At 41.5% G+C, this 27,239-nt stretch overlaps 1 protein-coding gene and 1 pseudogene across 1 annotated transcript; one reads left to right on the top strand and one right to left on the bottom strand.

Annotated features, from left to right (window-relative positions):
• Positions 1-548: 548 nt before the first annotated feature.
• On the bottom strand, positions 549-25,882 carry TBPL2 (TATA-box binding protein like 2). Its single transcript, XM_070403783.1, has 7 exons — positions 25,820-25,882; positions 22,529-22,986; positions 21,650-21,737; positions 19,315-19,406; positions 14,738-14,905; positions 10,285-10,379; positions 549-625 (listed from the first exon to the last, which is right to left on the bottom strand). Exons 1-7 carry the CDS (start codon positions 25,871-25,873, stop codon positions 549-551), a joined length of 1,032 nt encoding a protein of 343 aa, XP_070259884.1. The 5' UTR covers positions 25,874-25,882.
• On the top strand, positions 4,547-5,250 carry LOC139002668 (small ribosomal subunit protein eS6-like; annotated as a pseudogene).
• Positions 25,883-27,239: the final 1,357 nt, after the last annotated feature.

The raw sequence follows: 27,239 nt of genomic DNA, 5'->3' as shown, positions 1-27,239 counted from the left end.
AGTGAGAGAATATTCTCTGATCATTTCAAACAAAAAAAAATGTGATTTTCCTCAAGGTTTCAGACTTTCATGTTTCATTTGTATTCTGACAGGATCCTTCACAGTGCCTGTATCTGATAGCTAGGATCATTTAATCAATATTTTAAAAGGCAAAAAACAGACACATTGATTTCTCTCCTGCTAGATATTACAGATAGTATCTATTTTATGCAGTTATTTGAAATTTCTATATATCACCATACATTTTCAGAGGACATGTTATGCTCTACATCTTTAACCAGAGCAGAACATTAAATTTTAATGATGCTACAAAATCATGCTAGCAAGGCCTTAAATCTCTCACATTCTGAAATAAGTTTACTTGTTTTAAAAATAACATACAAGAGTCATTTCAAATAAGAAGCTTTCTTCATTTCACATAGAATCACCTTTTAATAAGTCAAAATGTGCATGGAACATCTACAATTAAAGGTAGAAAAATCCAGTTGTTTCTGTCCTGGACTTATGCACATACTCATCAATATACTTTGAGATGTTGAGTGATATACTCAGGCTTTTTTAAAACCCCTTAGAATGGGATAGATGTTTTCAAATGCTTCATAGATCTCAGAACGGTCTTTGGCACCTGTAAATAAATCCAATTTTATATAATCTTTAAGAACAATCAAACTACAGCGGGAGGACTGGGGAGGGTTGGGGGGCAGGGGGAGGGTTGGGGGGCGGGGGGGGGGGGAGATCAACCGAAGGACTTGTATGCATGCATATAAGCATAACCAATGGACACAAGACACTGGGGGGTAGGGGAGGCCAGAGGATTGTCAAGGGCGGGGGAAAAAAGGAGACATATGTAATACTCTTTGTAATACTTTAAGCAATAAAAAATATATATATATATTTAAAAAAAGAACAATCCCAAAATTTTCTTAAGACTAAAATTTCATTGTAATCTCCAATTACTTTTAATACGATGACATCTCTTTAGGTGTACCTGAGAAGTGGCATTTATTTCTGGTAAAGACAAAAGAATTTAGTGATTACAGCCACATTTCCACAAACGCACACTGCAGACCAGAGTTTTCTAATACTTCCACTATGTGGACATATCAGATCATCTTTAGCCACATAGGACTCACTATGAAATATGGAATGTTATCTCTAGGTGTGCCATGAATATAGCCCCAGAACACGACCTTCATCACTACCTGTAGGCATTTAGCTACCAGCAAAAGAGACTTCCTTGGATCCACTTATCCCTAGTTAACATTTTGAATCTCTAACGTTGACTAACAGAGTGAGACAAATTGGAGCAAAAGTTTTAAATGTCAGTGTATGTGAGATTACTAGAGGGGAAAATTGTACCACTGTCATCCCTAAGATTCTTAAATTTCCAGAGATCTTTTTTTTAAACTGCTCTAGGAGTTAAAGAGATAAAAACATGAATTAGACATGGTCCCCACCCTTGAGAGATATCATTCAGTCCCTACTCATCTCTCACCACCACCTACCACCACTAACTACTTCCACCTTCAAAGCACATTGAGCTAAGGGTTGTGGCCTAGTATTACTTATGTATATGGGCTGTCAGTTAATCAGGAAATTATCTGGTATTATTGTGGGAAGGAGGCAAGGAGATTAGTGAAAGGAATATAAAAACTTAGCATGAAGAGGAATGGAAAATAGCTTAAGTTGATAAAGGCTTTGTTGGGAGCTACAAAGGTTAGAGAGGAAGAAGGCTCAGCAAGAGAACAGAAATAACCTGTGGCTATCTGGTTTAATGACAGGACCAGTCACAGGGAATTACCAAAAGGAGGATCATCAGATTTGAGAAATCAGCATTCAGAACCAAAGATGAGCTATCATTTTAAAAATGGCAAATGTTGGTAAGGCTATGGAGAAATAGGAACCCTCAGACATTGGTGAGGGGACTGTCAAATGGTTCAGCCTCTATAGAAAAGTTTGGCACTTCCTCAAAAAAAGTTAAAATAAGAATTACCACACAACCTGGCAATTCCACTTCTTGGTATGTATCCCCCCAAATTAAAAACAGGTACTCAATAACACACTTGTAGATGCCTGTTGATTGCAGCACTATTCAAAACAGCCAAGAAGGGAAACCACCTAAGTGTATATCAACAGATGACTGGATATAAAACTGTGGTGTTGCCGAAACCGGTTTGGCTCAGTGGATAGAGCGTAGGCCTGCGGACTGAAAGGTCCCAGGTTCGATTCCAGTCAAGGGCATGTACCTGGGTTGCGGGCACATCCCCGGTGGGAGATGTGCAGGAGGCAGCTGATCGATGTTTCTCTCCCATTGATGTTTCTAACTATCTATCTCTCTCCCTTCCTCTCTATAAAAAATCAATACAATATATTTTAAAAAATAAAAAAAAAAAATAAAATAAAACTATGGTGTACATATATAGCCGAATATTATTCAACCATAAAAAGGAATCAAGTACTGATACAGTCTACAATGCAGATGAACCTCAAAAACTACCTGAGGGAAGCCAGACTCAAAAGGTTACATATTGTATGATTCTGTTTATATGAAGTAACCAAAATAGATAATTCCAGAAACAGAATGCACATTGGTAGTTATCAGGGGCTAGTGGGAGGGAGGAATAGGGAGAAACTACTTAACGAAAGGGATTTTACTTTGAAGTAATGGAAATGTTTTGACCTAGACAGAAGTGGCGGTTGTACAACATTATAAATGTACTAAATGTCACTGAATTGTTCACTTTAAGATGGTTAATTTTATGTTATGTGAATTCTACTTCAATAAATTCTTTAAAATGTTTTTAAAGAATCAACGATGAAGTTTTTATGAGCTTAAGTATTTGAGAGATAAGGGGGAAAAGTTACTTATTCATTGCCAAGGCATTTACTATCTATCAGTCTCCACCCTCAAGCATGTGGGGGAGGGAAGAAGGTGAGTTATTGGCACAGATAACAGAAACTCTGAACCCTTGTGGTAGGAGAAACCCTGTCTCAGCAGATTTTTGTTACAACACTGAAATTTTAGTTTCTAAAGAGAATGGTTTTGTAGAAACCAAAGAGTGGGTTGGAGAAGAAATAAAACACCAGTACTGTATTACTGTATATTTAAAAAGAAAAGAAACTCCCTGCCTCTGGTTTGATGGATGTTTGGGGCTTCTGAATACATTTGAATAGAATAGCCTTCTTGTTAGGAGACAGTGAAGTATGTATAGCAAACACACTCCCACTTCTCCCCTCCCCCGCCCCCCCCCGCCCCCCGCATCCCCCCCAAATACCAAAACTAAGGTTCTTTTTACATTTCATTGAGGAATAGAGTATCTAGGTCCAGAATTTTGAGTAATTATGCAATTCAGTTTGAGCATAACAAAGAAAAAATCATACCTAAGAGCATTGCATTCAAGCCCAAAGACTATAACATTCTGGTAGCCTCTGGTGAGCAGAAAACACTCATTGCCAAGAGAGACCAGGCATTGAGAGTGATCATTCTTTTCTATCATAGGAAACCTTTAGACCAGCGGTTCTCAACCTGTGGGTCGCGACCCCTGTGGGGGTCGAATGATCCTTTCACAGGGGTCGCCTAACCCCATTGGAAAACACATATATAATTACATATTGTTTTTGTGATTAATCACTATGCTTTAATTATGTTCAATTTGTAACAATGAAATTGGGGGTCGCCACAACATGAGGAACTGTATTAAAGGGTCTCGGCATTAGGAAGGTTGAGAACCACTGCTTTAGACACAAAGGGCTTTAGGGAGATTATCTAGTACAATTTCTTCACTTCATACTGGGGCCCAAGAAGTTGAAGTTCCCTTGGATAATGATAGCAGCTATGGGAGAAGTTCTTGTGTATCCAGTGTTCCTTCTTTTGCACCCAAAGTCAACAAATAAACATTGCCAGGATTTGTAACTGGCAATGTTGTAACTGGGTGTTAAAATAAGCGGATTTTGTCAGGTTAGTTAAATGTTTCCTCAATGTAATTACTGGCATCAAAACTTTAAGGGAACCCAAAGCAATCTACATATTCAATGCAATCCCCACCGAAATATCAATGGCACTTTTCACGGAACTAGAACAAATAATCCTAAAATTTATATGGAACCATAAAAGACCCCAAATAGTCACAGCAGTCTTGACAAAGAAAAGCAACATTGGAAGTATCATCCTATTTGATATCAAACTATACCACAAGGCTCTAGAAATCAAAACAGCCTGATACTGGCATAAAAACAAACACATAGATCAATAGAACAGGACAGAGAGCCCAGAAATAAACTAAATCAATGACAAAAGAGGCAAGAATGTACAATGGAGTATAGACAGTCTCTTCAGTAAATGGTGTTGAAAAAACTGGAAAGACATGCAAAAAAATGAATACAGACAACTTTCTTACACTATACACAAGGATAAACTCAACATGGATTAAAGACTTAAACGTAAGACCTGAACCCATAAAATTTTGGCTCCACAAAGGAGAGCACCAACAAAACAAAAAGGCAACCCTATTTTCATGGCGCCTCATAAGCAGTTGTCTGCTTCAGGATGAAACTGAACATCCCTTTCCCAGCCACTGGCTGCCAGAAGCTCATTGAAGATGAATGCAAATGCCATACCTTTTATGAGAAGTGTATGGCCACAGAAGTTGCTGCTGACGTTCTGGGAGAAGAATGGAAGGGTTATGTGGTTCCAGTCAGTGGTGGGAATGACAAACAAGGATTCCCATGAGGCAGACTAATGGCTTGCTTCTGAGTAAGGGGTATTCCTGTTACAGACCAAGGAGGACTGGAGAAAGAAAGTGCAAATCTGTTCAGGGCTGCACTGTGGATGCCAATCTCAGTGTTCTCAACTTGGTCATTGTAAACAAAGGAGAGAGAGATATTCTTGGTCTCACTGATACTACTGTGCCTCATTGCCTGCGGCCCAAAAGAGCTATCAGGATCCTCAAACTTTTCAATCTCTCTAAAGACCATGATGTCCACCAATATGTTGTGAGAAAGCCCCTAAACAAAAAAGGTAAGAATCCCAGGACCAAAGCACCCAATATTCAGCTTCTTGTTATTCCACATGTCCTGCAACACAAACATTGGTCTATTGCTCTGAAGAAACAGCATCCTAAGAAAAATGAGTATGCTAAACTTTTTGCTAAGAGAATGAAGGAACCCAAACAAAAATACCAGGAACAGATTGCCAAGAGACATATGTTGTCCTCTCTGAGGGCTTCTACCTCAGAGTCCAGTCAAAAATGAAATTTTCTGCCCTGCTGGTTGAACATCAACCCATACATGACTCAGGAGGTCACAGTTGGATGCCCCATCAGGCACATGCTGGGGTTGCAGGCCCAATCCTAGTAGGGGGCGTGCAGGAAGCAGCCAATCAATGATTCTCTCTCATCATTGATGTTTCTCTCTCTCTCCTTCTCCCTTCCTCTCTGAAATCACTATATATGAGATTTTCTAAGAATAACAAATAAAAAAAGACATTAAAAGACAAAAAGGCAACCTACAGAATGGGAGAGATATTTGAAAATAATATATCCAATAAGGGGCAAATATCCAATCCTATCTAATAATAGACAAACATGGTAATTAACTGTATCTCCGACACACTTCCCATCGGCTAATCAGGCCGATATGCAAATTAACTGCCAACCAAAATGGCGGCCAGCAGCCAGGCAGCTGAAGCGAACAGGAGGCTTGCTTGCTCCAGTGAAGGAGGAAGCCAAGGTTCCCCGCTGCCGCTGCCGGCCTCTGAGCTGCACTCTAAGAAACAATGTTGCAATTATAGAAGCTAAACAAACCCCAGAAACCTGCTTTCAGCCAGCTGGGCCTCAGAGCTGGAGCTGCAACAGTGTTTCAATTATAGAAGCCAAACAAACCCAGATACCTGCTTTCAGCAGCCGAGGTCTCAGAGCTGGAGCCGAGCCTCAGAGCTAAAGCCGTCTCTCAGTTCCAGTGACAGCCATAGAAGGTAAATAAATCCCAGAATAAAAAAAAACAAACAAAAAAAACAGACAAAAAGGAGAGGTTGGGAGCTTCAGTCACCCACCAGCCTGAAAACGGCCCTCAGCCCCTCACCCAGACTGGCCAGGCACCCACTGGGGACCCCCACCCTAAAGGGGGTGTGGCCAGCTGCAAACAGCCATCATCCCCTCATCCGGGCTGGCCAGGCACCCAAGCGGGACCCCCACCCTGATCCGGAACACCATTCAGGGCAAACCAGCCAGCCCCCACCCGTGCACCAGGCCTCTATCCTATATAGTAAAAGGGTAATATGCAAACTGACCCTAACAGCAGAAGGACTGGGAATGACTGGTCACTATGACACACACTGACCACCAGGGGGCAGACACTCTATGCAGGAGCTGTCCCCTGGTGGTCAGGGCGCTCTCACATGGGAGGAGCTCTGCTCAGCCACAAGCCAGGCTGATGGCTGCCAGTACAGCGGTGGTGGTGGGAGCCTCTCTTGCCTCCTCAGCAGCGCTAAGGATGTCTGACTGCAGTTTAGGCCTGCTCCCTGCTGGCAAGTGGACATCCCCCGAGGGCTGCCGGGCTGCCAGAGGGATGTCTGATTGCCATCTTAGGCCCAATCCCCCAGGGAGCGGGCCTAAGCCAGCAGGTGGTCATCCCCTGAGGGGTCCCAGACTGCGAGAGGGCACAGGGCAGGCTGAGGGACCCCCCTCCCCCCAGAGTGCACAAATTTTTGTGCACTGGGCCTCTAGTATATATATAAAGAACTCATACAGTTCAACATCAAACAAGCAAACAATTATATTAGAAAATGGGCAGAGGATATAAATAGACATTTTTACAAAGAGGACATACATATGGCCAACAGACACATGAAAAGATGTTCATAAGGGAAACTGTCAACTATAATTGAAAAATACATTTAAAAAATACTGTATGTAAACAGCAAAAACCCCACAAAACAACAAAAAACTTAAAGGAACCCTAAAGTGGCCCCATGCTTCTTTTAATAATCAATAATCAAACATCCCAATTTGTGGCACCAGACTTCAATTAGGTGATTCTTGCCTTTTAAGCAAAACTTACCAGTCTTTTCCTTCAGATAAGGAACTGTATCCACCACTTTGGAGGATAAACAGAATTCCTAAGTTTGGTGACTGAGGTGGAAATTCTGTGATTTGTGGACTGCAGAAAAAAACTGGCTTTGAGATCAAATGATATGAGCTCAAAAGCCAGCTCTACCATTAACTAGCTCTGAAATCACAGGCAAATTGTTTACCTTCTGAGTTTCAGTTTCCTTACCTATAAAATAAGGACAATAGTCTTTCTCATAGGGTTGTTATCAAGAGTTAAGTAAGGGAAGGCTGCCGGGGTTCTTGTTCCAGCATCTAGAAGGGTTCAGCAATCTGGAAAAAGGCTGTGTGTGTAACTTAAAGAGTCCAGAGACGAAGCATAACTTTGAAAGGCATTTGGGGGTCAGAGGAGCTTAGCTAAAATGATCTCCTCATCTCAGGACCCCATGCTTTTTATTAACACAAATTGTCCTGAGGTGAGGCAAAGATATACACTTCAAAGGGTCAGGGTTTCATATATTGAGTCCATTGTCAGATTGGAAGAATTAGCCTAGGCTGTTCAGGTGTTTGGCCAGTAGGAGGCAATTAAGATGCCCTGAGCTGTCTGGCAGCAAACAATCATCCCTTTTTAGGTTTGGGGAAATGCCTTTAGCCATTCCCAACAGCTGATAACATATGTGACTCAGCCCTTGTTGAGTCCCCAAGTTCCATCAACCTTTTGATGAACTCTTGAAATTATGACATGCTAGAATTGGCTTCCGGCAGAAGGCTTGTAAAGAGTCCTTTTTGAACCTTAACATTTTACAAAATCTAAGCTATTAAAAAAATCTAAGCCATTTTATTGCTCTAGAGATGGAGATGTGTTATATTCACTTTTATATCATCAGCAGCTAAAATGTATGTTTTCTAGTAAGCACTCAAAATTTATTAAACATCTATCATCTCTCGATAAGAGTTTGTAACCTTATCCTATGCTTTAGGCAACCCAAATATCAATTTCCAATTCTACTTGGATTTCCTAATTATATTCTTACACCAAGTCATTACTACACATTTTATTTTCCCAAGTGATATTGTATATACTAGTATATACTAGAGGCCCCGTGCACAACATTCATGCACTGGGAGGGGGGTGTCCCTCAGCCTGGCCTGCGCCCTCTCACAGTCTGGGACCCCTTGGGGGATGTCTGACTGATGGCTTAGGCCCACTCCCCGCCACCGCTGCTGCACTCGCTAACTGTGAGCCTGACTTCTGGCTAAGAGACGCTCCCCTTGTGGGAGCACACTGACCACCAGGGGACAGCTCCTGTGTTGAGCGTCTGTCCCCTGATGGTCAGTGTGTGTCATAGTGACCGGTCGTTCCACCGTTCAGTTGATTTGCATATGAGCCTTTTATTATATAGGATAAGTCAACTGGAAAAATATAATGAAGAGTAATTATTTTAAATGCACACAAATCTTTAGGGGGGAAAAACTAATAAAAACTAAGTGGACAAAAGGAGTAAGTTACATACCCACTATTTACAAAAGCTAAAATGATCTTTATTGGATACTAGAGGCCCGGTGCATGAATTTGTGCACAGGTAGGGTCCCTCCACCTGGCCGGTGATCGGGGCTGATCAGGGCATCTCCCCCAGTCGGATAGGGGATGATCAGGGCCTGCTGGCAGGGGGGCAAGGTAGGGCCGTGGGAGGTTGGCCGGCCATGGGAGTTGGCTGTGGGAGTGCACTGACCACCAGGGGGAAGCTCCTGCATTGAGCGTCTGCCCCTTGGTGGTCAGTGTGCATCATAGCGACTTCTCAACTGGTCATTTGGTCGTAACAGTTGCTTAGGCTTTTATATATAGATAGTAAAAGTGATGAATTTCTATTTCTGATTACTATTAAGGTTAAAGCAGTGAGATAATTCCCACTTGTAAAAAGAAAGTTTTCTCTTATGTTATTTTGTTTTTTAGTGCTGCTGAGGATTTTTAAAAAGATACTTCTATACACTGCTGGTAAGACATAGGAGAACTATATTGTACATCCCTTCAAAAACAGTTTAGCCCGGCTGGCGTGGCTCAGTGGTTGAGAATTGACCTATGAACCAGGAGGTCACGGTTCTAATCCTGGTCAGGGCACATGCTGGTTGCAGGTTAAAAGCCTTCATAAAGAGTTTGTAACAAGGAGTCACTTTACATATGTTACAATGGTTAATAAAAAGGCAGGATGTAAATATGAATACATGTCAAAATGACATAAAAACATGAAAAAGTTACATTGTTTTGGGTATTGGGACTGATGGGTGAAGTTATATTCCAGTGGTTCTCAACCTTCCTAATGCTGCGACCCTTTAATACAGTTCCTCATGATGTGGTGACCCCCAATCATAAAATTATTTTCGTTGCTATTTCATAACTGTAATTTTGCTACTGTAAACAATATGTAATTATATATGTGTTTTCCAATGGTCTTAGGCGACCCCTGTGAAAGGGTCATTCGACCCCCAAAGGGGTCTCGACCCATAGGTTGAGAACCGCTGTTATATTCCTTTCTGCTTCCCCCCACCCAGGTATCCTATCTAATAATAGACAAACATGGTAATTGACCATACCTTCGCTATGCCTCCCATTGGCTAATCAGCACAATATGCAAATTATCCGCCAACAAAGATGGCGGCTAATTTGCATACTGCAGGCAGGGCAGGACAGCGCTATCCCACCTGCCCCACCGCCATCTGGGCCTGCTATTTGTGACCTGGGGCGGTGGGGCGGGACAGCGCCATCCTGCCTGCCCTGCCGCCATCCGGGCCTGCTATCTGCAACCCGGGGTGATGGGCGTCCATGTGCGACCTGACCCTGGGCGGCCAGGCGGGGCAGCAGCAATCAGCCGGCCCGCCCGGGCGTCCCGTGTGTGACCCGACCCGGGGCAGCGCCCCAACCCCCGGATTGGCCCTGCCGTGTGTGCGACCCGGGGAGGCGGGGCAGGCACCGAGGGATCGGGCCTGCCATCTTCCACCGGGGAGCAGGCCTAAGCCAGCAGGTGGTTATCTCTGAGGGGTCCCAGACTGTGAGAGGGCACAAGTGGGGCTGAGGGACACCCCCCTCCCCCCTTCCCCACCAGTGCATAAATTTTTGTGCACTGGGCCTCTAGTTCTATAATAGAATTACTTTATAATGGTGAACAAAGCTATTTAAAAGGAAATCAAAGCACACGCATAGCTACTGAATTTTAGAAAGTCAGAAAATAATTTTAGAACTTACCTGTCAACACAACTTTTCCAGATACGAAGATAAGCAGCACAATTCGTGGCTTTACCATTCTATAAATAAGGCCAGGAAACAGTTCAGGTTCATAACTGTTAAGATGTAAAAGGAAAAAGTTAAAAATAGCACTATAACTACTTTCCCATAATATTCCAGACCCAATATATATTAAAGCTGCATATTAAAGCAGTTTTAAAAAGCTGTTTTGTCAAAAACCTTTTGGCCATTTTGATAAAGTAGTCTTGAGCATGCTAGGTAATTGCTTGTGTCAGTCAAGAACAGAATTTATTTTGAGTCATATTTTTTCCAAATGCATGTCATCCTAAGCTATTAGAAATTAAGGTAACTTAAGGTATCAGATTTAATGTATTAAAATCTTGTTGGTTAAATGTTCACCATCTTTCCAAAAGAGTCTGTTGATAAAAATACATAAACACGTTTTCTAAATTTTCCAAGTTCCCCCAATAATGAGCATATTTTGTATGCTCATTATGAGCTGATAAAGTTATCATTTTTAGTTGCTAGACCTAAAACATTTTCTAAACCACTGTTTTTTGTCTTTGGACAGGTACTATATAAAGAAAGAAAACTAAGCTATTCTAACTTTCAAAAATTCAGGATTTGTTCCTATACATAGTAACTCACTGTTATTTACTACTAAATAGTAAGCTGGCTGCTCCACGGAGCAAAGGATGATTGGGCTAAGAACTGCTTCTCCACACTCCAGCACAAAGAAGAGGAACTGCCCTGGCCAATGTGGCTTAGTTGTTAGAGCGTCAGCCTGAGCACTGAAGGGTCGCAGATTCGATTCCCAGTCAAGGGTACGTAGCTGGGTTGCAGGTTTGATCCCTGGCCCTGGTTGGGGTGTGTGTGTGTGTGTGTGAGGCAACCAGTCGATGTGTCTCTCTCACATCAATGTTTCTTTCTCTCTCTCCCTCCCTGCCTTCCACTCTCTCTAAAAATCGGAGGGGGGAAAATATATCCTCGGGCTAGGATTAACAAAAAAGAAAAAAGGAGAGAGAATTGGAAAAGCTTGAGGAGTCTACAAAAGAGAGGTCAGGAAGAGGAAGCTGATAAAACTATTCTTGAAACAATTGCTAATGGAGAACAGATATAAGAAAAAGAAGATATCTGAGAAATGGAACACTAGAATACACATGAATAGTTGCAACTAAGGAAATCCAGGTGACATGAAAAACCCCATTCCATTCTGCAAAAGAACCATTCAACAGCAGATGTGAACTCTCCGATTGGCTCCAGGAAGAGACAGTGGCTGCCCTTCAAAGGTACACAAAGATTGCTGTGGGTGGTCCTACCACATCACTCTGTCAAAACTTCTACCCATTAACCACTTCCTGACACGGGAAGACGGGAAGACGATGAGACCAGCTGGCGCCTTGGAAAACCCCACGGGAACTAGAAAGAGCACAGAGGGAATGTTTTCATTTGATTTCCCAGCTGAATCTTAGGATTCTAAGAGGGACAAGAGAAAAAAAAAAGTATGTAAATGATGGTGTACTGCATTTGGCTTTCAGAACTATGGTTTTAAGGTGCCAGAAAAATAATCTCCTGATTAAAGACTTACTTCATTGTATTTATTCTCTGCCTCAATTTCAAGAGAAGGTTGAGGTAAAAAAAAAGAAAAAGAGGTTTTGGTTAGGGAAGGAGAATACTTCATGAGGACTGAGAATAACAAACACCTGCCAATCTCTGGGCCAACCCAAATTCGACTTATTGTTCAAGTCTCAGCTTCGATGTCACTTCCCTTAAGAAGTCTTCCTTGACCTCCACACCTCCCCGATTACGTCAACCTGTTTGATGGTACCAGAGCACTCCCAGGTGGAGGGGGAGTTCATCCTTCGTAGTTACCATATTTCATTACTGTCTTCGGTTTGTGTGTCTTCCCTTTCAGAAGGTGAACTCCATGAGGGCAAGGGACCCTGGCTGCATTGATTGTCACTGTCACCATAGCATCTGCTAACTGGTAGCCACCTAGACTTTACTCATTTAAGAAATGTTTATTATCAGAATATCTTTGACTTTAAAATCAAAGAGAAGGGAAAAACTGCTCAGGGAAAACAGAAAACAATTATATCATAGGAAGATTGATGGAGAAGATTCCAGTAACAAGGAAGATGTCTGCTTTACCAAATGCTGATACATACAAATTTGTAGAACCTGGGAAATCAAATGAACTTGAGGTTTTAACATAAGGCAAACTTGACCTGATAATTTGAACGGGTGTGTGCCATGGTTGCCCGCAGGGCTACGGGCAATTAAAGATCATTTTAAAGATAAAACCTGCTGATAAAAGAGTGCCCGATGTCACAAACATAATCTGATATAATCCATAATCTAAGGATGGAGGCTGATGGAGAACATTTGGGAGAGGCAAGAATGAGACTAGAATGAGGTAGCTGTGAGAATACAAAGCAGGCTTCCTTGCCAAATTAAAATAAAGTAATGGATGAGATTATAAAACTGGCTCAGAGGAAAGACAGAACAGTGACAGGCCCACTCCATGTGGCTAAAAGCAGTGCAGCGGATGAATTCTCTTCTTGCCCTGCTGGCACCTGTATCTTTCAGAAGGTAGTAGTGGCAAGGGGTACTCCCGCGCTAGATTTAAATCTGAGCTGCAATGTTAGTGGAGAAGAGATGAAATGAAGCGCCCACATCATCTTAGAGCCCTAACTGGCCAGGAAGGGGAATGCTAAGTCTAATTAGAATCCAAACAGTGATCTTTCACATGTTCAGAAAAAGTTGCTTCGGAGAAAGACAGACTGGAGGCCCATGGTTGAGAAGCTGGAAGATAAGATGGTTTGTGTGTTGACAAACTCTTAACAATGGAGGTTTTACTATGACTCTACAAATAATCACAAGGATGATGAAAGAAAAAGATACATAAAGAGGCGATATGTCTTGAAGGGGGGGGCGGGGCAGGACTTCCCGGTGAACTCAGTGGGTACATCATGGGCACTCAATAAGCATATGCTGAAAAGAAGTTCATGCAGAGAAAAAAAGAAAACACAATCAAGGGGAAAAAACATTGCCTGAAGAATATTATAAAAGCTAAATCTCAGAATGGACTAAATTTTTTAAATTTTTATTTATTTTTAAATATATTTTTATTGATTTCAGAGAGGAAGGAAAAGGGAGAGAGAGATAGAAACATCCATGATGACAGAGAATCATTGATCAGCTGCCTCCTGCAAGTCCCCCACTGGGGATCGAGCCCACAATCCAGGCATGTGCCCTTGACTGGGCTCAAACCTGGGACCTTTCAGTTCACAGGCCGACACTCTATCCACTGAGCCAAACCAGCTAGGGCTGAACTAAAATTTTTTTTTTATGTTAGGGAAGAAACAAGGCAATTTTAAACTTCTGTTCAGATCACATCTCAAAAGAAAGCTAACAAATACTAGAGAAAGCACAGCTATATGATCCCCATCCTCCATTAAACAGAAGAATGGCCCAAAGGCAAAGAGAAGAAAAAGTGCTGGAGTGAAAAGGACTTAAGGTCAAGCTAGATCAAGAGCATCTGTGATTCCAGGCCAGTGCAAGTACCCAGGCCCATATATCCCAAGGAGAGGTGAGATTTGGTGTTGACCAGTCCAGCGGTCACCAACCTTTCGGACCTCACAGACCACCGGTGGTCCATGGCGACTGCTGGACCAGTCAAACTCCAGCACTGTTCTCTAAGAGCCTGAGACGGATGGGAGAAGCCCCAAAGTAGCTTGAGGGGGAGGAGGAGCAGAAGAGAGAGAAGGAGAGTGAGGGGAGGGAGGAGCAGCAGCAGTAGCATTTGCTGGTGAGATGAAAAGTTACATTTAAAGAAGCCAGGCAGGCTGGAGATACTCCCCTAGGAATATGAGTACTACAGAAGAAATTGTGCTGGGACGGACACACACACACACACACACACACACACACACACAACGACCACTACCCTCAAACGACCCAACAGGACAAACATGAGATGGAACTGTCTTTATAGAACATGCTATGACTATTCTTTTCTCACCTTGTCTTCAACCCTTTCTCCCCTCGCCAGCTGTCAGCCCCTTCAGACTAGCCTACCCCATCCCATACCCCTTCTCTTCCCTCCACTGCCGTCACCTCCAAGCCAGATGTACAGTTTGAGAAATCTCTACATCGAAGGTATTTTGTGGGCCACTGTCCAGCAGCTCATTGGCATTGCCTGTGAGCTTGTTAGAACTACAAATTCTAAGCTTTCTAGGTGGTTACTACTCAATTTAATTTAAGAACTATTACTTCAAAAGATTGAACATATATGGTAACTAATGAGGACTTAGGCACAGCATCTTAACCCTTTCACATACTGTGCCTTTACACACACAAAAAGGATCCTTCTTCTAAAAGATCCACTGTAAAAGCAGCCCATAATCCAACTTAATATGCTGGCAAACTCAAAGTTTTACAACAATCATACCTACTGAACTGCTGATGGGTTAGCACCAAACCTTCCAGCCTGATGGGAAATCTCACATCACAGCTTCCAACCATGTTCTGAATTTTAAAATCGAGGAATCTGGCGGGGAATCCGAGCTTCTGCACCACACGAGCATACTTTCTCGCCGCAAGTCGAGACTGCTCTTCGCTGGGGAGGGGCAAACGTGTTTAAAGATGACAAATCATCATGTCCTCCATATGACTTGGGCTGTATTCACACACTCCTTTGATTGTATTTCTACCTTTATACCATGTTTATCTTTCAAAGTACACTATGAATCTGTAGACTTGCAGCATGAGAACCTACATCCTCCAGTCTTGTCTCTGGCACCTAGTAAACAGTATGGTACCAAGTACAGTTGAACTGAATCATAAACATATTTTTGTCTTAATTCATCATCTATTGCATATAAGGTATTTTTTTTCTTGGTTTCAGTGTTTTTAGATAAAACTAAGTATTCCATTGGTTCTCACAGTGTGTCCTCAGACCAGCCGCAGCAGCAACACCACCACCTGGGAACTTGTTAGAATACAGAGTCCCAGGTTCTGTCTCAGAGTTATAGACACTCTGGGGGTGGGGCCCTCCAGTGACTGTGATGCTCACTAAAGTTTTAGAACCATCCATTTGCTCTAAAAGTGCGTGCCATTTAGATAGAAACAGCAGCAACAAAAATAAGGACAAATGCATATATATATATATATATATATATATATATATATATATATGATTTATATATATAAATCAACATGAGGAAGACTTATGCCAATTGAACAGCACAGACATGACCCATAATGTAGGACTTGGGTCTTTATGGGGCAAATTATATTTTAACAAAAACGTGAAAATACTTCAAAACCTGCCCAATTCGGTTCAGGCTTTCTCACACAATTGTTACTGAACTCATCCAATATGAGAAATAAAATAAATAAATAAATAAATAAATCATCCAACTTTGTGGTTCTGTTCTAAGTGCTTGTCCTACTCCAACCCTAAACCCATGTCAGAACATGTGAAATCCTGAGACCTGAGGCTTTCGTTTTCATTAGGCACTTTTCAATGGTCACTGCTCAAACAAAAGAATGAGTAGCAGGGGCTGCCAAACTGGGGCAACACCTGGTGGGTGAATCATGTGAACTCTACCCGCTCCTATGGGTTGGCCCATCTTTAAGCTGAAACTCAGAAGCATCTGAAAGAGAAGCCAAGTTGAATGTGTTTGCTGGACCAAAGAAAGTGTTCTATTCGCTTTCTATCTGGATTCTTCCCAACACTGTATTCATTACAATTCTTAATTGTATTCATTACTTCACCTACTTTGCCTCACTTCACGCTGATTCTCCTCACCCACTTCTAACTCCTGGAATGTCCCTAGTAAGGCCATGTCCCCAAGTTAGCAGTGAAACAAAATGTTTTTATTTTGAAAAACTACATTTTGCCTAATTGACCCCTTACATTTCCTATGTGTTTATAAGATCAAGTTTCAAAGGTTTCATTACCATGTAGTTTCTTGGGATATCAGTTATTACTATCACATAGAAATTTCCACTAAAAAAATAAAACTAACAAAGACTACATACATGTTATCATACAAACATTAGAAAATATAGAGTAAGCCCTAACTGGTTTGGCTCAGTGGATAGAGCATCAGCCTGCAGACTCAAGGGTCCCAGGTTCGATTCCGGTCAAGGGCATGTACCTTGGTTGTGGACATTCCCAGTAGGGAGTGTGCAGGAGGCAGCTGATCGATGTTTCTCTCTCATCGATGTTTCTAACTCTCTATCCCACTCCCTTCCTCTCTGTAAAAAATCCATAAAATATATTTTAAAAAAGAAAGAAAATATAGATTAAGAACCTTGAAGTGGCACACCAGTGGTGAAAGCCACTGATAAATTTGATCCTTTTGCTCTTTTCCCTCACCATGCAAACTCTGGTTATTACAACTAAAGAGAAGAGGTTTGGCAAATTTGTGAAGATAATTCTGATATCTCTACTAACCAAATGTTCACAACTCTCTATCCAAAACTCAAGAACCAGATAGGTTTGAATAACAATATCTCTTATTATCTGACTTCACTATCCTCTTTCACCAAATAAATTAGGAACCAAATGTTAGGAACCAAATAAATTCAGGTAGGGAAAGATATTAATGAATGCATGAGCATATTTTAAAGTGAAGTTTGGATAATAAACCTACAATTTAGTTGCCTGTTCTTCCCTTCCCAAACTTAACCCAATGTGACCATCCTTCCAACTCAATATATGTGCGTGTATTTTAATGGCTAAATGCAATGTTATTTTATGATCTAATCAAACCTCCATTACATGTTTAATTTGTTTCTCCCTGTTTTAGACAATACCGAAATGAACATACTTGCAGATAATCTCGCAGAGTTGTCCAATAATGACTTAACAGTGGAGACTTCTAGGTCTAAGGATACACAGATCAACAAAAGAAAAAGCCTAGAAACTTACTCAAACACATGTAAAAAAAACTTAACTATAAAAACAGGTTGGGGCGGGGAATGGAGTAAGGATGGATTCTTCAATAATTGTATTGGGCACTGATTGGCCATTTAAAAAAATATTTATCTTACATTAAAGTAAAATTCTAGACCTGCTCTGCTCAATATGGTAGCCTTGGCTACACATGGATATTTAAATTTAAATTAACTAAAATTAAATTTAAAATTCAGTTTGTTGTTTTACCTATATTTCAAGTGTTCAATAGGCACGTGTAACTAGGGGCTACCACAGTGGACAGAACAGATATACAACATTCTATCATCTAGAGCAGTGATGGCGAACCTTTTGAGCTCGGCATGTCAGTATTTTGAAAAACCCTAACTTAACTCTGGTGCCATGTCACATATAGAAATTTTTTGATATTTACAACCATAGTAAAACAAAGATTTATATTTTTGATATTTATTTTATATATTTAAATGCCATTTAACAAAGAAAAATCAATCAAAAAAATGAGTTCGAGTGTTACCTCTGACACGCGTGTCATAGGTTCGCCATCACTGATCTAGAGCAAGCTCTAGAGCAGTGGTTCTCAACCTTCTGGCCCTTTAATACAGTTCCTCATGTTGTGGTGACCCCCAACCATAAAGTTATGCTACTTCATAACTGTAATGTTGCTACTGTTATGAATCGTAATGTAAATATCTGATATGCAGGATGGTCTTAGGCGACCCCTGTGAAAGGGTTGTTCGACCGCCAAAGGGGTCACGACCCACAGGTTGAGAACCCCTGCTCTAGAGGCATCAAAATATCTACTTCCCTTCCTCAGTGCAAAGCAGGACCTGAAAAAGGCCAGAAAAATATATGGAGGTCAATATTTATATAATGTTGTACATGAAGAATGCCTTCCTAAGCATGAAGACAAACATTGAAACTGTAAAGAAAAAAATTGGGTAGACTAACTATGCATGAAAATATTTTCATTGTGTAAAAATAAAACCCAAAGTTATAAAACACCATAACATTAATCTGAGAAAAGTATTTACAGTATAAAATGGTGAAAATACTTAAATATCTTCACAGAATATTGGGCAAAAGACAAATATCTTCAAAGAATATTGGGCAGAAAACAATAGGCAGTTTATATGCTTATGAAAAATTAGTCTCGCCCTAACCGGTTTGGCTCAGTGGATAGAGCGTTGGCCTTCGGACTGAAAGGTCCCAGGTTCGATTCCGGTCAAGGGCATGTACCTTGGTTGCGGCCACATCCCCAGTAGGGGGTGTGCAGGAGGCAGCTGATCAATGTTTCTCTCTCATCGATGTTTCTAACTCTGTCCCTCTCCTTTCCTCTCTGTGAAAAATCAATAAAATATATTTTTTAAAAAAATTAGTCTCACTAGTAAATCAAAGAAATGTGATTAAAACAACATAGCTTTTTGCCAATCAATTTGGCAAATATAAAACATATGAACACCAGTGTTCATTGGAGAAAATGAACACTCAATGCATCTCTAGAATGAGGGGAAATTGGCACAGCCTTTCAGGAGGCCAATTTGCTACTCATCTTGAATACTCAGGAGGAGGAGCAGCTCTCCACTACACTTTCCTGGTGACAGGCTCTACATCAGCGCAGCACAGGGCTGCCTCTGCATGAGGTCCTGGGAAGACGAGCCTTTTAAGAGATGCCTCCTGAGTTAATGCTCAAGCTAATGGTCAAGAAAGAGCTAATTCCCTTCCTGTAAAAAGTCCTATCCATTTATTGGCAATGTGGGAAATACACGAAAACTACATCCCCGGGTGTACAACAGGCTTTATCCCTATGGTAGCTTATTTTCTTTTTACTGCACCTTAAAAACAAGCTGTAACAGCCTAGTGAAGCCCCCTTAGTTCAAGAGGGGACTGTAAAGTGGGATAGAAGTCAGCATTATGGGACTGAATGTTTTTAACCCAAAATTTGTCATTGCATGAATTTAACTCTTTATTTAGCCAAGTATTTTGCTTCTCCATGTGTCTTAGGACAATAATGTTATCCTTCCTTACTTTGCATACTGAATTCTTCCTCTAGTAGGGATGGGGGTGGGGGGCGTTCCTCATACCTTTTGGCTCCTGTGCAGACCATTTTCCCAGAGCTAAATATGAGGGCTGTTGTCCTGGGCTCTCGGATCCTCATTATGACAGCAGCAAACCTCTATACACAGAAGCCAAAAGGACAGTTAGCCTCTGCTAGAGCCAACACTGTTCCAGTTGAAAAGCTGAGCTGGGATGAAAACAGTCTTGAGTAAACTGAGATTGGATGGGAAAACTAAACAATGTCTGGGTCTATTCTGCCCACAATTAAGGTTAAATAACAAAGAGGGTCATAAAGCTAAATTTGAGGGCCCGATATGTTCCAGGCCCTATTCTAAGAGCTGTACAAGGTTTCTCTCATTTATCCTCATAACAGGATTCAGGTAAGTCCATGATTATCCCCATTTCATACACAGGGAAACTGTGGTTATTTAACTTCCAACATTCCACAGGCAATGTTAAAGGTGAGATCTAAAACCACCTCTTTATTTCAAAGTATCTTTGAAAAAACTGAAAAGGAATGTTACAGACTTGCCAGACTGAAGAATGTACTACATAGCAGCCAAAACAAAGAACAGAATATGTATATTGATAGGCATGCTGACGACGAATGACAAAAAATTGATTCGTCAAGTTCTCACCTGCCATAGTAGTTCTCCAAGAGTGGTCCACAGGCCAGGAGCACAGGCAAGCCCTCCAGGTGGGCAGATGCAGAGGTGGGCTGAGGGCCACTGGCCTGCCACACTGACATGTCACTTAGTGACCTGCTCTTCCTATTGGTCCTATACAGACACTCCCTTGCCCTTCTCTTCCCCGCCCCTCGCCCCACACTCTCCCTTGAAGTTGGGAAGGAAACTGGCCTGGATACTATGCAAGAAGACTTCAAGTTCTATGGGTCAGATCTACTCCACAGGACCGAGGTGGGGCTGGCAAGTTCAGATTTGAAGTGTTAGCAGATAGTAAAAGAACCCTGAGTCAGAAATACATACAGTTGATCAAGTCCTATTAACGATTTCTTGGTGTTTACTAAAAAAATAGCATTTTTGCCCTGGCTGGTATGACTCGGTGGTTGGAGTGTTGGCCTGCGCACCAAAGGGTCTTGGGTTCAATTCGCAGTTAAGGGCTCATGCAGGTTAAATCCCTGGGCTTGGTCGGAGCACTTGCATGAGGTAACCAATCAATGCATCTCTCTCAAATCAATGTTTCTCTCTGTCTCTGTGTCTTCCTCCTCTCTCTCCCCCTTCTTTCCTCCCCTTCACTCTCTCTAAAAGTCAATGGGAAAAAAATCCTCAGGTGAGGATTAACAAACAAAAACAGATAGCACTCTCACCCAGTACCATTTTGTCACATTCTAATGGTAGCTTAAGTGCAAGACAAGTTCTTTGGCTGTCACGTCCAAGTTTGGACACGTCCTATACCCTGAAATAAAATGAGGGGAAAGCTGAGGATGGTAGAGAATAAAATATGCTTAAAATCCTGACTGCTTGAAAGTGTGGTCAATCATTGCAGCAGCTAAAAGAGCCTTATGTTTCTGTCCAGCTATGTGAAATATTAAAAGGAAAGCTATATTGCATTCGGGTAACATTTGGATTCAGATGTCAGCAATGACAATAACACAACAGCAAAAAACAAATAATCTTTATATAAAGAGTTGATGCTGGCAAGGTCCTCTGGGTTCCTACCAAAGTGGTCTTTTTCATCTAACTTCATAATCCTCCACCACCCAAGACAGTGAACTTTTTCCCAGGTCTTACTCAACTTTGAACTCCTAAGTACAGAGCCTGCCAAATCATTAAATGTAAATCAAACTAACAAATCCATTTCCTAGGGAAACAGGCCACTGAAATGGGATGCCTGGCCTTAGCAGGACACAAGAAAGAATAGATTTTATTAAACTTTGGGGGGGGGGGGGGGAAGCTTGAATTTTACACTTTAAACAATTTAGCTTTCTCAAAGAAGAGAAGCTGTAACTGAAAAAAATACCCAAGTGCCAGCGAGGAGGGACAACATTTAGAAAAATTATTTCTAAAAATATGATATCATTTTAAGAAACTTAACACCCCCATAGTCAGGCTGAAAATAGTCATACTGAAATGGAAAAACTTTCTGAATGAAAATGGAAAGATCTTAATTTTTAGGAATTGCTCAATTACTGCTTTATTCAGAATAGAGAATGAGATTATTTTTTAGAACTTCAAAACAGAGATTGAGGCAATTAACCTTTTGAGTTACCCAAAGGTTTCCACTAACACATTTTCTTTTTAAAAAAAATAAAACAAATAAATAAATCAACATCTTGATCATATGAAAGTAAGTAAATCTAAGAGGAAGCTAACTGTTGAAAGGAATATTGAGAAAGCTTACCTTTGGGTTATATTCTGCATTTTTTGCATGCAAAGCTATTTTCTTCAGATCCAATTTACAGGCAAGGTTTGCAGTGGAAACTATATTCCTAAAGGGATAAGTCAACTTAGAAAATTATATAAGATATAAAAATTGAAAAAAGAATTGAAACTAACTTCCTCACTTCATAGGTTGTACATTAGTGATTTTGTAGAGCAGGCCCAAGAAATCATTTGGTCTGGCCATCATTAGGGGTGAGTTAATTAAATGTTTGACCAAATATAGCAGGCTGATTTTTAAGTTGCTAATTTTGTATGGCCCTCAAATGATGGTATAAATATCCAAATGGCCCTTGGCAGAAAAAAGGTTCCCCACCCCTGTTAGAGGGAGAATTATTCTAAATACTTAGTAACATGGTAAAATGTAAAAATTTCAAAGGAAGGTACTAAAGTAAAATAGTTTTTCCTAAAATGTTATGACTGGTTGACTAAAATTAAGTTCTAAATCTTTTTCAAAACTATGTCTCAAAATAGCTCAATTCAAATCAATTTGCAAATAGAATTCAGTTTTACATCTTTATATTTTTTATGTTTAACCAACCCCAACCACAATTTTCAGCAACTACCGTGTCTTAGTAGAAATGCAATCTTTCAATAATGTATATATTCTTAATGCTCTCTTGGGAGATCATGAATTAGCACTTCATTTTACAGAAAACCAATCTGTCTAAAGCCACAATCTATTCAATCTATTAAGAACTGATAAAACCAAGAATAATAAAATCTGAATAAAATTCTCTTCCTACATTACTATCCTGAAATTAGTGGTCATGACATTCAGAAATCTAAAGTATGTACCCAGAAACACCACCCATTTAAAAAGCCCCAACACACCACTTACTGTAGTTGAGGCACAATCTCAGAACCTTCTGAAACAGGGGCCATTGGCGTCATGGGAGCTATGGACGCCACAGGCAAGGTGTCTGGTTTCTCAGGAGAGTGCTGAACAGAGTCAGCATCACCAGGATGCAGACGTGAGTGGGAATTTGACGAACTGCTGCTGTTTGAGCCCAGACTGACGCCCTGTTGGCTGGATAATGGCAGTTTACTTTGCGGACTTTGAGTTTTACAATTTTCTTCATCCTCACCCTTGCTTCTAAGGACAGTCTGGTCTTTATTTTCTTGGGTAAGTTCATCTGGTAGGAAGCTAAGGTCCACAGATGAGAAACCACCAGATGTTTCTTTGACTTCTTCAAGATGTGGATTAAACACAGCCTCCGGGTGGGATGAATTATATATGTAGACATCATAGGGTGCAACTGGGCTGAGCAGGGGCAACCCAGGTGGGGCGAGGCCATCCTAGGTGGTTCCCAAAACAGACAGACAAAACACAACAAACAGAACGGGATGTCACACCCACGGGCTACTGCCATGGCCAGCAGGCAACGTATTCAGGATGAGAGGCAATGCATTGCAGCTGACCTGTCTCTCTCCACAAAGTACCACTGAAGTTCTATTAGTGTCACAACACACCTGACAGAAACAGAAAAGTATATCTTAACGACCAGAAAAAGCATTTTTTTTTCCATAAAATGCTTGTCCTACTTTAGTTAGGTCTGTAGTAAGTTGCCACTCTAAACCAGGGGTCCTCAAACTTTTTAAACAGGGGGCCAGTTCACTGTCCCTCAGACCGTTGGAGGGCCGGACTATAGTTTAAAAAAAAAACTATGAACAAATTCCTATGCACACTGCACATATCTTATTTTGAAGTAAAAAAACAAAACGGGAACAAATACAATATTTGTATTTGCGTGTGGCCCGCGGGCCGTAGTTTGAGGACCCCTGCTCTAAACCCAATTTTGTAATTGAGCAACCATGCTCTTCAGCGGTTCTCAACCTGTGGGTCGCAACCCCTCTGGCGGTCGAACAACCCTTTCACAAGGGTTGCCTAAGACCATCCTGCATATCAGATATTTACATTATGATGCATAACAGTAGCAACATTACAGTTATGAAGTAGCAACAAAAATAATTTTATGGTTGGGTCACAACATGAGGAACTGTTTTTAAAGGGCCAGACTGTTGAGAACCACTGCTCTAGATTATGTGTAGTTTGCAGAGAGTAGATTTACTCTACCCCTCAAATTGATTATAAACTTTAGTTGATTTAAATATTTTTTTTAGAGTTTTACATTCATATTTTAAATAGAAGACCAGTAAGTGGAAGGAAGTCTAAGATATAGCTTGAGTGCTAATCAAGGCTCCCCTGAGGACTCCGAGTTATTCCTTCTAGTGAAGCAGAGGCCAGAAAATGTTCTAGTGATGTGAATTGGCAACAAGAAAAAGTTATTGAAATTTAAATGGCAAGAATAGTTTAAATCATTATATTGTATTTCCACCTGAGAGAAGGTTGCTCAACTTCCATTACTATCAACTGAGGGAATAGGGTGTGTAACTGAGGGAATCAGCTAGTGTAAAATTCATGGAGTTTTTATGGAAAAAATTGATTACCTTGGTACATATATTACCGCCTGCTTTGCCCCGGTTGCAGGCCAAGAGTCTAGATTTTGAGCACTGCTTGCAGAATAACCTCATCCCTTAGAACAGCGGTTCTCAACCTGTGGGTCAGGACCCCTTTGGTGGTCGAACGCCCCTTTCACAGGGGTCGCCTAAGACCATCCTGCATATCAGATATTTACATTACAATTCATAACAGTAGCAACATTACAGTTATGAAGTAGCAACGAAAATAATTTTATGGTTGGGTCACAACATGAGGAACTGTATTTAAAGGGCCAGAAGGTTGAGAACCACTGCCTTAGATTCTAAGGCTTAGAAGATCTTACTTCTGACAACAGAACAGTTAGGAATGCCTCTTCATTTCTATCGTCTCCGTGACGAAGCTACCTCAGGTAAGATAAAATGTCTGGCCAGATCCTATTCAATTGCTCTGGTTCTACACGTCCAGCAGATGGCAGGGGTGACTAATTGATCAAAGAAAACACTTTGAAGAATGCGGTCATTCTCTTGAAATACAATGTTTGACCTTATTTCATTTTGAATTGCTTAATTAGCTCCGATCTTCCCCCACCCCCACCCCACAGACTGACCCTAAGAAAAGTGAGGTGGGGATGATGGCCCCGATTCCTCTCCGTGGTTTCCTTCGCCTCTTCAGTCCTGGCTGGAAAGGACCTCATCAGCCAATTTACACTAAAGCACCAATATCTGCAACAGTCAGTGCCTCCTCTTCTCCCCTCTGTGGCGTTTTAGCAGGGGCAAAGCTCTCACCCAAGGAAACTAAACTCCAACCAGGAATTTAAAATGGATGGAAGGGGACTTGACTTGGGGTGGTGATCACACAATACAATATACAGATGATGTACTATAGAATTGTACACCTGAAATATACGTTATTAACCAATGCCACCCTAATAAATTCAATTAAAAATAAATTAATTGAAAATACAAGTAAACACGTTTAAAAACCACAAGAAATTTAAGGCAATGGCAACAAGATATTGAAGGGGGATGTTTTATGAGTTTACCTGTGGGAACACACCTCAGAGGCTGTACTGGTAGTGTCTTCACTGCATCCTTGACCTTAAATCTGAAGAAACTTATTTTTAAAACGGTTTTTTGCAGAACCATTACTCATCTTTCCTAGAACCTTTCCTGCGAGGACTCTCCTCTGCTATGTTAAAGGCTATGGCACGTCACTATTTCTACCTCAGCCCTACATTGTCTACCTTAAATTCCCCTTTCACCAGGCCCTCCTGTTCTCATAAGTTGCTCTCTTGCTTTCCTTTTCTCTTTCGTTCTTTCTTTTTTCTTTTTTGAAGACGCTTTCCTCTCTCTTCTACAATACTTGACTCTAAAGATTTTTAAAATGGAAGAAAACAACACTTAGGAATCACAAACGGAAAGCAGCCACAGGTGCCTCCAATTCACATTTTGGATTGACTGTAGACCAGGTTCGAGGTCTGGCTAGCAACCTTTTGGCAAATGATTTCACTTCTCGAAGCTTCTACTTTTTCAACTGAAAGATGGAGACAATCAAGCCCATCTCTTAGGGTCACTAGGGATTTTATGAGATGAAGAAGGCAAAGCCCTGACAGCGCAGGACTTGGCGCTCAAGCACTAGGGCGGGACGCAGTCCCTCACGCTGGGTCGGTGCAGCAGCTTCCAGGCTCACCTGGGCGGTGCACCGGTCCAGGTAGAGCTCCAGGTACCGCTCTTCCCTCTCCATGCGCGGAGGTCCCACTCTTGGGTGGGGTTGGGGAGCGGATGCGGGGAAGCGCCGAGGTCGGTCGAGCTACAGCGGAGTTCGACCAGGCGCGCGGGGCGCACGAAGCATTTATTAGCCTCGCAGCCGCACGCGTGGAGGCGGGGCCGGGGTCTGGGCCCGGGGCGTGGGTGGGGCCGGGGTGCAGCCCCGCCCAGTCCACGCGCCCGCAGACGGCGCTGGTGAATGAATGATGAGCCAGGGAGGGGGATGCAGAACCTATACCGGCCCACGGCCACTGGGCAGAGGAGGGCTGGGGCTGGGGCTTGGAAGAGGCTCCTTGCCAAGGTGCCATCACCGCACGCTGCCCACAGCTGAGAAGCAACCGGGCCTGCAAATCGGGGGAGATGCTCGTCAGTACCTGCAAATGCCTTTGCCTCCTGAAGGAGAGGTCTCCCCGTTAGGAGCGTTAAAAGTGAACGGGTTGGACTGTAAGGAAATAAAGGGTTTCTCTTTTTCTTTGTTTTAAAGAAAAATTTTTTTCATTTCTTGAGCAGAGTGAGAGGAACTTGAGGCACCTCACCCAGTCAGATGTATTGCTTTTATGTTACGATTGTTTCTCACCTTCAAATCCCAGGTGGTTTTTTCTAATCACAGAGACTTGAGGCAAGCCCCACAGAAAAGAATGCCGCTGCACAGTTAGGGTTGAGGCAGCTCAAGAAATCCAAATATACACAGGAGTTTCCTCTTTCTTGAAATCCTTATTTTAATTTTCAGCGCCTCAGTTTCCATAAGAACTTAAAAGCGCAGAATGGTTCTATAAATAAAATTGATTTTTAAATGTAAGGTATTTCAAAATGTACACGGAGACGCATGTAAAACATGCCTTTCGTCTCTGAGAGCAGGGAATCCGGTTGCTCATCTTTGTATCTTTGTACCAAGCTCTTAGATGATCAATAAAACTTAATCGGTGGATGAAAATGTACTCAGAATGGAGCGCGGGAAGCACATGATAGTAATCTAGACTCATCACTCTAAGAATCAGATAACAGTAAAAATCTTACAGAATTCCTAATCAAGAATAGTAAACATTTTGATAAAGCTGGAATTTTATATAATGTTTATAATGATATATAATTTAATGATTTATGTTAAATGAGATAGCCTACAAAAATTGCTTAGCACAGTACCTACCTAGCAGCTCAAATATTAGCTTTTAGTTTTGTTATTAGACTGTTATGGACTGAATTGTGCCTCCCTCCCCCCAAATTTATATGTTGAAGCCCTGATCCAATATGACTGGTGTCCTAATAAGAAGGAAGAGAAAGAGAGAGAGAGAGAGAGAGAGAGAGAGAGAGAGAAGGGATGTGCATAAACAGAGAAAGGGCCA

The sequence above is a fragment of the Myotis yumanensis genome, unplaced genomic scaffold (genome assembly GCF_028538775.1).
Source record: "Myotis yumanensis isolate MYYU_CA2020_CCGP unplaced genomic scaffold, mMyoYum1.0.hap1 SCAF_1, whole genome shotgun sequence".
Lineage (NCBI taxonomy): Eukaryota > Metazoa > Chordata > Mammalia > Chiroptera > Vespertilionidae > Myotis > Myotis yumanensis.
The sequence above is the reverse complement of the archived record's forward strand: the minus strand, read 5'-3'. Positions and strand labels throughout refer to the sequence as shown.